The sequence below is a fragment of the Mchenga conophoros genome, linkage group LG8 (genome assembly GCF_057382185.1).
Source record: "Mchenga conophoros isolate Kocher_MC1m ecotype Shallow Benthic linkage group LG8, M_conophoros_male_GT1.1, whole genome shotgun sequence".
Taxonomy (NCBI): Eukaryota; Metazoa; Chordata; class Actinopteri; order Cichliformes; family Cichlidae; genus Mchenga; species Mchenga conophoros.
Window position 1 is genome coordinate 11,525,952 of NC_140533.1, and position 12,526 is coordinate 11,538,477.

General features: G+C 39.2%; 1 protein-coding gene across 1 annotated transcript in view; it reads right to left on the reverse strand.

Annotated features, from left to right (window-relative positions):
* Window positions 1-11,613, reverse strand: part of LOC146568202 (cilia- and flagella-associated protein 337) — an 18,919-nt gene extending 7,306 nt beyond the window's left edge. The window contains exons 1-14 of the mRNA XM_085283493.1: window positions 11,588-11,613; window positions 10,930-11,167; window positions 10,596-10,742; window positions 7,314-7,436; window positions 7,064-7,235; window positions 6,934-6,980; window positions 6,695-6,847; window positions 6,360-6,548; window positions 5,222-5,413; window positions 4,636-5,103; window positions 4,381-4,530; window positions 1,578-1,762; window positions 913-1,052; window positions 61-209 (exon numbers count right to left, since the gene is read on the reverse strand). Coding sequence (XP_085139619.1) covers window positions 61-209; window positions 913-1,052; window positions 1,578-1,762; window positions 4,381-4,530; window positions 4,636-5,103; window positions 5,222-5,413; window positions 6,360-6,548; window positions 6,695-6,847; window positions 6,934-6,980; window positions 7,064-7,235; window positions 7,314-7,436; window positions 10,596-10,742; window positions 10,930-11,167; window positions 11,588-11,613 — 2,379 coding nt within the window. The remainder of the gene's footprint in view (window positions 1-60; window positions 210-912; window positions 1,053-1,577; window positions 1,763-4,380; window positions 4,531-4,635; window positions 5,104-5,221; window positions 5,414-6,359; window positions 6,549-6,694; window positions 6,848-6,933; window positions 6,981-7,063; window positions 7,236-7,313; window positions 7,437-10,595; window positions 10,743-10,929; window positions 11,168-11,587) is intronic.
* Between the last annotated feature and the right edge of the window lie 913 nt (window positions 11,614-12,526).

A 12,526-nucleotide genomic window follows, 5' to 3' on the forward strand; every position in this document is an offset into this window, starting at 1 on the left:
TGTCAAGTATATGGGGATATGAGGTGCAGTGCACCAGGTGCAATCTTATTCCCTGCACACCTCAGGTTGGATGTCCACTGCAAAGGAAGAAATGTCCCAAATCTGAAGTGAGCCTGTTGTGTCACCTGAGACCAGAAAGGTGTTTTTAGACTGATCTGAGTTCAGGCTAAGCACACGCTCACCTGGCTGCTCTGGAGCGTAGAAATGACCTGGAGGGAAAAAACACAGAAAAAATAGACTTGTGCTCATAAACTCATCCAAGCATAAAGTACTAAGTACAATCTAAAATAAATTTTCTTGTAACAATAGGCTTGGATATATCTTTATAGGCAGTTAAAAAGTCTGCTGGTTCACTCAAAAGTGCATGCAAGCAAATCTATTTATATTCTGCTTTTGTACCATTTTCAAGAATTCTTTCTTCACTTCAATAACAAAAGTACTTCTGAGACAAACTGCAAACTCTTCAACAGATTTTAGTTGTCACCTGCATTCCTCTTATGTCATGATTTCAAATCCCCCTCTCTGCTGGAAGCATGCACAGACACATAGATACATATATAAATCTATACAGACATACAGTTCACTCAAATGCACTCATGCAAGCCTGTACCCATATGCAGTGGTTACAGTGCATGAATCCCACACCACTAAACACAGATGGGATCTGGAAAGAGACATAGTTGTGGGCTGCCAGGAATGGTACCGGCTGGCAGCCAAGTCGACAGTTCAGCCTAACTGTCACTGCTTGCAAGGGCTGTTTGTAAATCCTTCTTATGGGAGGAGGAGAATTAGAAGTGACGGATGATTAAGAGTTTTTATCTTAGATTAATGTTTTCTACTGCAGCATCTTTTTTTTTTAAAGGACCTCACATCAATCTCTTCTTTAAGCTTTTTCTTGTGCATCCCACTCACCATAACTGTGATTGTCATCAGTGATGCTCCAAAAGCACAGCCAACCACCCTGGGATGACACTAGGACACCCTTGTTTCTTAATTGTTTCCTGCCAGCTCGATGCTGAAGGAACAAGATGCTATCCACGGGGAGAGCTGACCTGGACGCACACAAGCAGAAAGAAAACCACAATCATGAATATGTCACTATCAGCTAAGGATGCAAGATACTTGACTTCATTTATTCATCATTTAATTAACTGTCAGGAAAATTTATGAGAAATTAGTTTGATTATGTCTTCGTTACTTTAATTACTTATTCTTTTATACCTTTATCATTCATGCATGATGATAAAAGGAATACCTTTTTTGAGTTCTGACATTTTACATCTATTTGATATTTCAATAATAATCTGCATGTTATTTAAACATTTGTTAATCTAAGCTTTTATTGTGTGTTATCGTCAATAAAGACTGCAGAGAGCCAAAGATAAATAATTTTTTACCACGCTAGCAACAAAATTTGATCTGGGATACAAGAAACACGATGTAAATTAGTAGATAAATCATTAGTAAACTGATCCATGCTGATTTGTTTTGTGTCAAAACCTGCAAGTCATACACATCAAGTTTAATAGTAAACCCTCACTGACTGCAAGACAGCACTCGGAGCTGCATCTCCTTACCGTGCCTGCGTCCCTCTCTGCAGGTGGAGCATCGGTCCTTGTGTCTCCATGCTCCAGATCACTACCTCTCCATCATAACTGGCTGTAGCAACAACGCTCAGAGCGGAGCACTGACACACAGCCAAGATGTCTGATTTGTGGACACCGCTGGACTTCCAGGACATGTCTGCTCTCACCTTCAAGTCCTTCAGTGCACGAGTAAAAGAAAAATAAAGCACAGCTTAGTGCACAAGCATTTTGGTTGAAATGATGATAACTATATACCTATATACCTCATTTATAAACACAGTTTATAAATGAGGTGAAATAACCTGTCTCTTCTGTAGAAGCTCTACTTACTTCCCCAGGTTGCTCATAAAAAAGTGTACCATGTTGCAGTAGACTTTTTTAAACAAATTATGGCTGTGTGAAGAATTTGAACTTACCAGGGGCGTATATAACGTATGCATATATATAAGTGCAATTTACTGATTTGTGATTGCCCCTCTAGGTTTTGGAAATGAAAAAAATATATAACGAAACAGACAAGCTAAGTTCTGCTTAAGCGAGGGACTTTACAGTGAGAAACATTATGTAACTGGGCAGAGGAAAGGAAAAAAGCAGCATTAAGAATCTGCTGCAGAAGCATAAATACTCAGTGCTACTACTGTTCGCTTTAACAGATGACTCCAGCCACAGAGCAGATGGCAGCTGAAGGTTGAAAGGTAAAATGTAACACAAGAATTTGAAGCTTGAGAATAATGTGCAAATGCAGACTGTTATATATTTATACACTGAGACCTGTGCAGCAGCATGCATAGCTGTAGGTGGATGTGGGTTTGTATTTATGCGCTGAAAAGACTTTAGAGACTTTCTTCACTACTGACAGGAAAACACAAGACTTCTGAATTATTATACTGAATATGATGGGACAAGTTAGTGTTACTATTGGAGGAAATATTTTCTGAGCCTAATTTGGACCACAGTCTTCTTAAGGCCAAGTTGTTGTTGGCATTCTTAAAAAAAACACTTAAATGTTTTCTGAGTCTGTACTAGATTAGTCACTATGGTGACAGCTGTTTGTGTAGGACTCATCACGCTGCTTTAAACATCTGGGAAAGAACTTGTAGCAAGAAAAAAAAATATGTCAAGGCTAAAACTCTGTGAGACTAATTTTATAGCATCTTAATATATCTGAGCTTCTTGGGTGGACTGCATTACCCAGAATCCCCTGTCAATCAAAAGTTTATGTAATGCATTTAATACTTTATGTTGTTCTTTCTTGACCCACAGCTAATGAATTTTTTTCACTGCCTTTCCAATCTGAGAACCAGCAGCTACTGTCAGATGACTAAGAGTGTGGAGATGAAGGTCAGTGTTACAAATGCAGGTAAATTTAAAAAGCAAATATAAAAGTTAATCATTATCAAGTTACAGCAAAATAGTTCTGAGAACACATTTTAGCATGTCTTTTGCTGCCTATGGAGGTTCTCAGTCATCCAGATCACAGTAGTTTTGAGAGCTTGAAAAGCCCTCACGTGCTTCAACTATTTTTCTTTTGTCCCTAGCTGGCGGTCGGCAGGGAAGGTCGTCCACCAAGCCAATACGTCGCTGTGGGTGCCGCAGGGTTCTCATCTTTGTCAGCGATGCACTTCCAAGACTTGCGATCTGGCCTTGACCTTTTCTTGCTTGAGGATTAGACGTCATTGTTGAAGATCGTCTTCAGTTTGCTTGATCCAAGTCTTCTTGGGAGCGTCATGCTTGATTCCCTAGTGTGTGGCCAAACCATTGCAGTCGTCGCTTCTGGATCAGCTCTTCCATCTAGGGCTGATGGTGACATTGACTACGCATTGTGCTGTTGCTGAGACGGTCACGGGGGGACACCCAGATAATCTGATGCAAACAGCGCACGTGGAAGACCTCAAGCTTGTTGAGGTCATGCTTGAGGATGACCCAGGTCTCGGATCCATAGAGAAGAATGGGCAATACTAGTGCGCGGTACAGTTGAATTTTGGTGATGAGGGTGACGTTTGTCTTACGTGCTTCATCTACCACACCTTACCTATGTTTCTATATATTCATACAAGCAGCATAAGATATAGGACATTCTGCCTTCTTCTTTCAAACTCTCAGTGCTTGTTGTTCTTTACAGGACTGTTTATCTGCACCTAACCAATGCCTGATCAAACCTGATTGGTCAATACTGCAAGCCACAACAGAAAAGTTCCAGTAGCTCACATTCTGCTGTTTGCCTACAAATTCAGCGTGTTCCTGTGACGATTAGACATTACTGCTTTTGGAAAACTTACAGTTATCCCTGTCAAAACCACAGGCCAGCTGGTTTCTTGCTGTGTTGAATATACACGTTACATATAAGTTACGTTGAATATAATAATTTTAGGTGCATTTGTGAATGCTTGTCTCTCTTTGCCGTTTGCCTTGTGATTGATTGGTGACCTGTCCAAGGTGTACCTGGCCTCTCTCATCCTATGACACCTGAGATAGGCTCTTTGACCCTGAAACAGTAAAGAAAATGGATGGATGGATGGATGGGTGTTGACTGTATAAATGGCATCCATGGAGCTTTTTTTTAGATAAAAGACAGAGCCGAAAAGGATAGTAAAACCCAGAGTACCAAGTCAATCTTAATTTTAGGATATTTTAGGATGGAAAGATAAACTATAATCCTCCCTGAAAATACGTTTTCTTTCTTCTCTGCAAAACTAGAGCGGGAAGAAAAACATTGTTTTCCAGCCTGGTGTTCAGTAACCCTTAAAACTGTATTTATGTGTGGATTATAACTTTAACGCACCCTTGATTTTACCTTGTCTCCTGCAATGCTGTACTGAGTGATGCACTGGTTCCACCCCACAGCCAGTAAATGGTTGTCATGGAGGCAGGTCAACCCAGTGACTTCAGAGTTGGTGACGGGCTCAAGCTTGTGTAAGTTTAGGCCATTTAGTAGATTCCACACCTGCTTGGGGAGTGGCCAACACTCTGATTTAAGTATTTTACACATTGATGCATTACAGCCAAATTTCTTTCTCTATATAATAATAAGTAATAAGATGTATTGAACCTTAATAGTGCCATTACGAGCTCCCGTGATTAGTCTTCTGTGAGAGGAGTCCAGTGCCATAGAGGAGAGCACCTCTTCTCCATGAGCATTTAAAATGTAAAGCCGCCTCCTTCCTGTCTCTACATCCCACAGAAAGACTGATGAGTCAGCATGTCCAGTCACCACCTGCCTCAGGGTGGGGTTGTACAAGGCGCAGGAGAGGTATGGACCCTGTTTAAATTCTGTCCTGAATTCCTCATCAGTCAACCAACCACCTCCTCCTCTTCTCTTTTCTGACAGATTGAGCACTGCCAGGTAATCTTTGCAGGCCACCACTAAATGAGGTTGCATCTCATCAGGAAGAGGAGGGCTAAGCAACAGGAAGGGGAAATTTCCATGTTCTGGGATGCGACCTGGTTGCAGACAGGGAAACTGCAGACGGAGAACTTTCAAACACTGATGGGTAGAAATGTCCCAAACTCTCAGTTCCTGGCAAAAGAAGACAAATGCATCATCATTAATTCGAACATAAACAAGCTCTACTAGCATATATTCACATAAAATATACAATTATGTATGCATTTATGGTAAATCCTAATTCACTCACAGCATCTCTAGAGTAGCTGAAGATCTGCCCGACATGTTGGTAAATTGCAACATCTAGTACCATGGTGTGGTGACCCGGCAGTGTAGCCACAGGACTTGAAGTCACATATTGTGACCACAGTCTGACTTTTCGGTCAGAGCCTCCTGTAACCATCAACTGTAGGGACGCGTTGTAGTCGAAACACTTGGCTCCCTGACATGAGGCAAAAGCATTAATATCGTATAGTATACAGAAGATGGTGTTTTATGCAGGTGAAAATATAAATGAAGTGGTGGTAAATGCTTCTTTCCTTTCAAAGATACATGACTGAGATTTTTGTTTTACAATGTTCAGACAGTTATTTGGAGAGTAAACCTTGGGTTTCAAAAAAACAAACAAAAAACAAACAAACCCATTGTGAGTGACAGGAAGCATCACCACCCAGTTTTACTCCTTTCACAGCAGCCGGTGACACTGTCTGTTTCTGCATACTGCTGTGTTTGCTCTTCTAGATAAAACTGGCCAGTTATAACAGCATTTACTACACTGTAACACTGTCACACTAGGACATTTAATACTATATAAAACTCTTTCTCTCTTAAACAGAGTTTATTTTCACATGTCAACCTGCCCTCGTAGGTCTGTGTCACCCAGTCCCCAGTGCTGTGACACACAGGTCTGACTGACATTGATCCAGATCAGAAGTGGATAACTATGAAAATCACAACAAAGTCTAAAAGCCACAACATGAGAAGTTGATTTGAAGTCAGTGATGTTACCAGATCTTATAAATAAAACAATTCAACTAAAATGTAGAAGGCAAAGGGGAGGATAAGAACACATTTGATTTAATTTCTTCAGGTAAAATAAATGTATTCAAAATAAAACAGGTAATGTTAATGAGCTTATCTCCTGACATCAACGGAGTTGACCCTGGCTTGGCTCACTCTAGCATGTAGAGGCCACATTAAAATGAAAGCTATAGCAACTGTTTTCACTGCAGATGACATATTACATGTTCAGTACTACAATAATTATGAAATATTATAAATAAATAATGCTCACAAAAGTGGTCCAACCTGGTGCTGGAAAAATGTATTTTTGAAGTGGCCAATGAGTGTATTATCAATCAAACTGACCTTGTTACCTTGTTAATTACCTGGTTAAATTTCCAAATGTAAGGCTCCTGCTTCAATGACACATTCATAAAGACCACAGATGTGGTGTTACTTTCTGACGATGTCATGATGACATTGGCACTGGGTTCAAACATTACTCTGGTAATTGGTTCCTGGTGGATGCTGGGGATGTGTTGATAGGACACCATGTCGCTGTGTTCACCAAGATCCTGTGAGGAACGAGGGTGAAACAAGAAAAAACAGTGAGTCCAAATGATGTTTAAGGAAAAGTTGTAGTGTAAGCAGCAACACTTCAAAGCTTCTTGCTTCCATGCTTCTGTAACAGAATTCAGTAAATAGAGGAGGGAAAACCTACTTGGAAAAAGATCCTTTGTGGACCTTTGTCTCTCTTTGATGGTTTCTTAAAAAGTCCCTTGGATGAGTTTAGGAACCACATCAGGTGGACTCCTCCTTTTTCATCCCCCAGTAGCAGCAGAGGAGGCTGTTCTAGACTCTTGGAGTGAAAACCCTTTAGATTGAAGTGATGCATTTAGTGCTTTCCAAATGGAGACATCCAGCTAAAACAGTAACATCTCACACAAACAGTTGTCCTACCTGCACATCATACCAGTAACACAGACAGGTCGGCACACTGCGAAACCCTGGGAGCAATTATAGGACAAAGAGTTAACAATATTTCCGGGCTTCACGTGGTTTAGTTGGTTTTTGTTAGGAATAAAAGTACCATATAAGTGAATTTCCTCCAACAAACAGTTTGAAGAAATAGTAACAAAGCGCAAGTCCCTGCAGTCAGTTGCTATGGCAATCTTGTGGACGTTGCCCATGTACACCGCATCGGTGGTCCAACCCCTGAATCTCCTTGTGTTTGCCACTTCCTCTGTTGGGTCTCCAGCAAGCTGGTTTAAATAGAAAAACGTGAGTGAGTGTGCTGTAATTCCACGTGGATATTAAAGTAGCAACATGATGTCACTCACCCCTAAAGTTTTGAGGGTGTGTAGGCTGCTGTTCCAGGCGGTGATCTGACCCCCCTTACTGACGCTAATATAGCGGAGTGGAGGAGGATGGGAAAGAGCAACCACACGAACTGTTGGCTCCCGCTGCAGAGCAATAAGTATGAGACAAGTGTAATCAATTAGAGAAAGGTTACAGGAGGAAAAAAGTAATGGTTGTCGAAAATAACATATAACTCAGGGCAGAAAAATTAAGATGCTTCATCTTTCATCTATTATAGTAATGGAACACTTTATTCATTATAATTTATAGGAGCAGCTGAGTGCACTCTTTTATACTTACATTGGTTAGATTTAACAGACCCTGATGAACCCTAGAGTTATTAAAAAGGTTTGGCAAACTGCCCTGCTTAACTCCTGCAGGGTGAAATCCAAAAGTAGCGAATGATACTATAATAATATATGAGAATATCTTCACAGGCCAGGTGAAAATAATTAAAATAATGAGTTCCAAGGTCTGTTTAGCTTCTTTAGCCATTTAGTGCAGCACAGTTAGCCTGTAACCATTATGGCTGAGGCAAGAAAGTCATCACAAATCATGTGTTTCACTACTGTAACCAGTCAAAATGTCTCAAAGGCTACATTCACACTGCAGGTCTTAAAGCTCAATTCCCATTTTTTGATCAAATCCGATTTTTTTGTCTGCTTGTTCACACTACAAATAAAATGTGACAGCAAACGCGCTCTAGTGTGAACCCACTGTTAGGGTCCCTGGGTCGTTGACCCAGTGTTTTTGGTTCTTTGATTTTGTTATTTCATTATATTCTAGCTTTGCTTTATGGGTTTTAGGATCATTCTTAGTTTAGGTTCTCTGGGTGGGGTTGGTTAGAGTTTTAGTGTTCTGGTTTTCTGTCTGTGTTCCATAGTTGCTGTCTTCCCTGTCTGCTGTATCCCCACATCCAGTCAGTGTTTGTGTCTGCCCTGGTCCCACGTCTCTGTTCCCTCTGTAGTGCCTGCATGTGAGTCTGTGTTATGTGTTTCCTGTTTTACTTTGAAGGTCTCTGTCTTATCTCAGTGTGTTCAGTTTACGCTTCTTTGGTCTCGTCAGTTCTGATTTGTCCCAGCTGTGTTTCCCTCCTGTTACTCATTCCCTGATTGCTCCCTCTGTGTATTTAAGCCCTGTGTTTCTCTGTGTCGCGATCTACCATTTATTTTGCTGTGTGTTTTGCCAGTCCACCGGTGTTAGTTTATTTTCAGTTTTTCCCAGTTATGTTATGTTTGCGTTCAGCATTAAAGCTGTTTTGGTTTAAGTTTGTCTCCGGAGTCTGCATCTTGGGTCCTATTCCTGTTTGCACACAGCCGTCACCTAACACCCACAAAGCGGCCCGCATGCGCAAAAGAAGGCGTCACACACAACGTGCTCTGTTTAGACCCAGACCAAACAATATTGTTTGACTGATGGCCCTTAATATAAAGACTTGTTTCAGACTTTACTTTTCCCAATTTTGCTTTAAGTTATAAAGTTATTTTGTTATTTACAAATGGCCTAATAATTATCCTTATTGCGGTTTTAGAGAGGAGCGGTGCTTCAAAGTATAGTTGCAGATTTCTGTCAGAATCTGCAGATTATACAGTACAAATAAAATGTTCACGTTTCTCCAACGTTGTCTTCCCAACAGTTTCACTAACATCTACGTTTGCAATGTCTTCTCCGGCGCTGATAATAACAAGACATCTGTCTTGTGTCGGTGACGTAAAAGACGGATTTAATGCGACATGACCGTTCAAACAGCAGTGGCTTTCTAAAACATCAGATATGTATCAGATTCAGTACCACATACGAAAGTGACCCAGATCACTTTTAAAAATATCGGATTTGTGCTTTTCACACTGTCATACCATGATCGGATATGGGTCGCATAGGGTCAAAAAAGTCAGATTTGATGTACTTTCGCCTGCAGTGTGAACGTAGCCAAAGAGAGCCCTAAGACACAATTTTTGGCCACAGAAGAACTCTTTAAGCTAGGCTAACAAGCTAAATAACCTATAAAAAATATGACCACCTAATACTTTTCTCTGAAGTCAGGTAATAAATTAATACAGTCCAACATTATTATATTCTCTTACCTTTGTTGGTCATCTTCCATGAACAATGGCTCTGTCTTTTTTCGTTGCTAACTCTATAGTTGCTAACTATAGTTGCTAACTTTATCTTTGTGCCATTGTTATTTTTACTAGAGACTGTTAGCTTAGCTGAAATGAAGAAAAAGTTTACACAGTTGTCAAGGGACATAAAACCTTTTTTAAAAAAACAAAACAAAAAACCCCAACAAGCTTTAAATAGACAAAGGCTTTGTAGTGCTGCAGTGTTGATTTTTTTTATTTATATGCGTGATAATCTTTATATTGAAAGTAGTAATTTAATTCATCAAATAAATTTTGCCTAAACTAGTTAAACTAGCTTAAAGTAAGTAAAAGTGACTTGCTGTATTGGATTTTCTTGTAAAGAAGCTTGTATATTCATCTCCTACAAATACACAGCATGCCAAAATATTTTGATACATTTTCTACTTTATTTACATGAAAGTATAAACAACCTATTAGAAAGCATCAAACGTTTAGGAAATAAATATAGCATTAACATTAGAAAAAGTAGCCTATATTAATAATAGTAGTATATTTGGTATCATATCTATTAATGTATATGTGTATGCCGCTTTTAAATTACATTTTCAAAAATAAATCTTTTAAAAAAAATCTTACTTCTAATTAATTGAAAAATGTTTTCAAAAGAGACTTTTATTGAGTGCTTGTAAGTTGTCATTGATTTTAATATATTTATACTGTACAAATCATTTATTAATGGTTAATTCCATTTCCTCTGTATTTTTTTTTACTGGGTAGTAAAATATAAATGTTCCATTTTGTAATATACCATTAAACTCTTAAAAAGTGATTACATATTGTTTTAAGTTTTATGTCCTTTTCCAAATACTAACTTGGAGTCACTGACCATTTACTCTCTATAACTGTTTCTCCTTTAGAGATACAAAATACTCTAATCCATTTGAGTTTCTTTTCCCCAAGTTTGTTTAAGTCATATTATAATGTTGTTCATTTTAGTATTTGGATAGCAATTTTGCTTTGAGACAGTTTTTTTTTCTGCTGCACTCAGCTTTTGGGAGGTTTTTGAAACTTGAATTCTCTAAATGTTAATTTTGACTAGGTAGTTGCCTAATTCTGGTAAGTAATTTAAAAAAAACTGTCTAAAAATCAGACCATCTGACCACGATGCACCAGAGTTACCTTGTTATGAGAGCAGTGTCTAATCTGAGGCTGGGCCTCCAGCAGAGCAGCTGTGGGATTGGAGGCCCGCTGTCGCTCAGTGTACTCCAAAAGCAAGTAGGAACACAGCTGCTGCCATTTTATTTGTCCAGTGCAGCTGATATCTACCTAGACATGAAGAATGTAAGAGTCAAGTCAGCAATACACCACTGTTGTCTTTTAATAGGACAGTCACTTCAAACCAGTAATAGACTGACAGGATGCTGTTTTATAAACTTTTTTTTAAATCGTGGATTACAATATAACCCGCATCCAGTTTTGTCAAGACTTATAAAAAAACTTTATTACTTTTTACCTCATAAAAGAATCTCTTGCACCACGTGTCCTCAATATTTGGGCCGATGACAGACTTCAGAACATCCCAAAACTCCTCAAACGTCAATCCACGTTCTTCACTTGTACCTCTATTGCTTCCCTTCAGCTTGTGTTCCTGTGTCTCAAGTCCAGCCTTTGAACAGGTAAAAGCATTTCTCAGAAGCTGTAGGTGCTCTGGGCTCAGTTTCTCTGCAGGACTGACACCGCAGGCCGGATCACTGCAGAAAGCAGCACATCAATGATCAGTGAAACGAAAGAGCAGAAGTAGAATAAAATGTGGAGGACATTGCCAATAAGGCAGCACCCCAGCTTAACTGAGCATAAAAACATGATCATTTCTTAAGCATTAAAGAACTGTTAAGTTCAGTGTCTAACCCCTATTTTATTTTTTATTTCTGATTCTTTATTGAAGCCATTACATCACTGACAGCTAGTAAAAAGCTCACTGCAGAATGAGTGCAGCACTCCCATGTGGTAGTTTTGATATAACACACTTTTTTTTTCAAATAAAGGGAATAAGTAATGAAAGAATATGTAAAGTTAGGGGGATGTGTTTTTAAGAAAAGCGCTCCCTGCCACCAGCACCTCCGGTGTGGGCCTGTTGCTAAGGGAAACTAACAATAAGTCACATGTCTTACCATTGTGAGGTATTTTCCTGGTCCATTGGGGCATGCATGAGTGGTCCTTTACATCATACACATTACTTACAATCAGCAAATGGAACAATAAAATAATTAAGTAATAAAGAAGCTGTTGTCTCTGAGTTTAAACTGTGTGGAGTGGATGGAAGAGAAATGAATGGAGAAATGTGTGAATTTAAGAAGTTATTTGAACGTTTGATACCAGTGTTCAGCTTCTATTGACTTTTCATGAATTGTTTAAGGTGGAAAAATGGAATGAAGTACAAATAATGAAAGTTAAAATGGTTTTTTTGTTTTTTTTGTTTTTTAGCTTATTAGAAAATATAGGACAGAATCAGATATAAGAATGTGTTAGCAGGCACTACTATCCAGAGGTGACAAAAATCCATATCAATGTGCAAAGTTTATAAAACAGATTTTCTACATAAAGCAATCCCTAATTAAAAATAATATTTTATGTTTGCCAAGACCAAACAAGGGGAAAAAAACTTACCAAAACCTGCTGTGTGGCACCTCTTTCTCATAAAGTGTCCACAAATTTTTTTTGTTTCTAAAAGTATCCATAGTGATAGCCCGATTCTACCTTTATCACAGTCTGAACTCCTCCTTAAACTCTTCTTTTATGGTGAGCATGAAAAAAGAAATGAAGAGAGAAGCCAAGACTTCTGTATAAATGAGTTGAGTCGACTCCGCGATCCTGGCTGTGCCTTGAGCCTAACCATGCACAGCCGTTGTTTCTGTCCACTCCTCTCGCTTTTCATGCAGTCCTCAAACAAAGCCTGTTGTCTTCAGACAGGGAAGGAATGTCCACATCCACAGAAGCTATCGGTCGCAAATGTTTGACCACACCGACAAAAGATAGTCAACACATCTCTGAAGAGACTGCCAAGGAGACCTGAGAATTTCCAAAGTCTATTTGGGGCAACAGAGCCACAA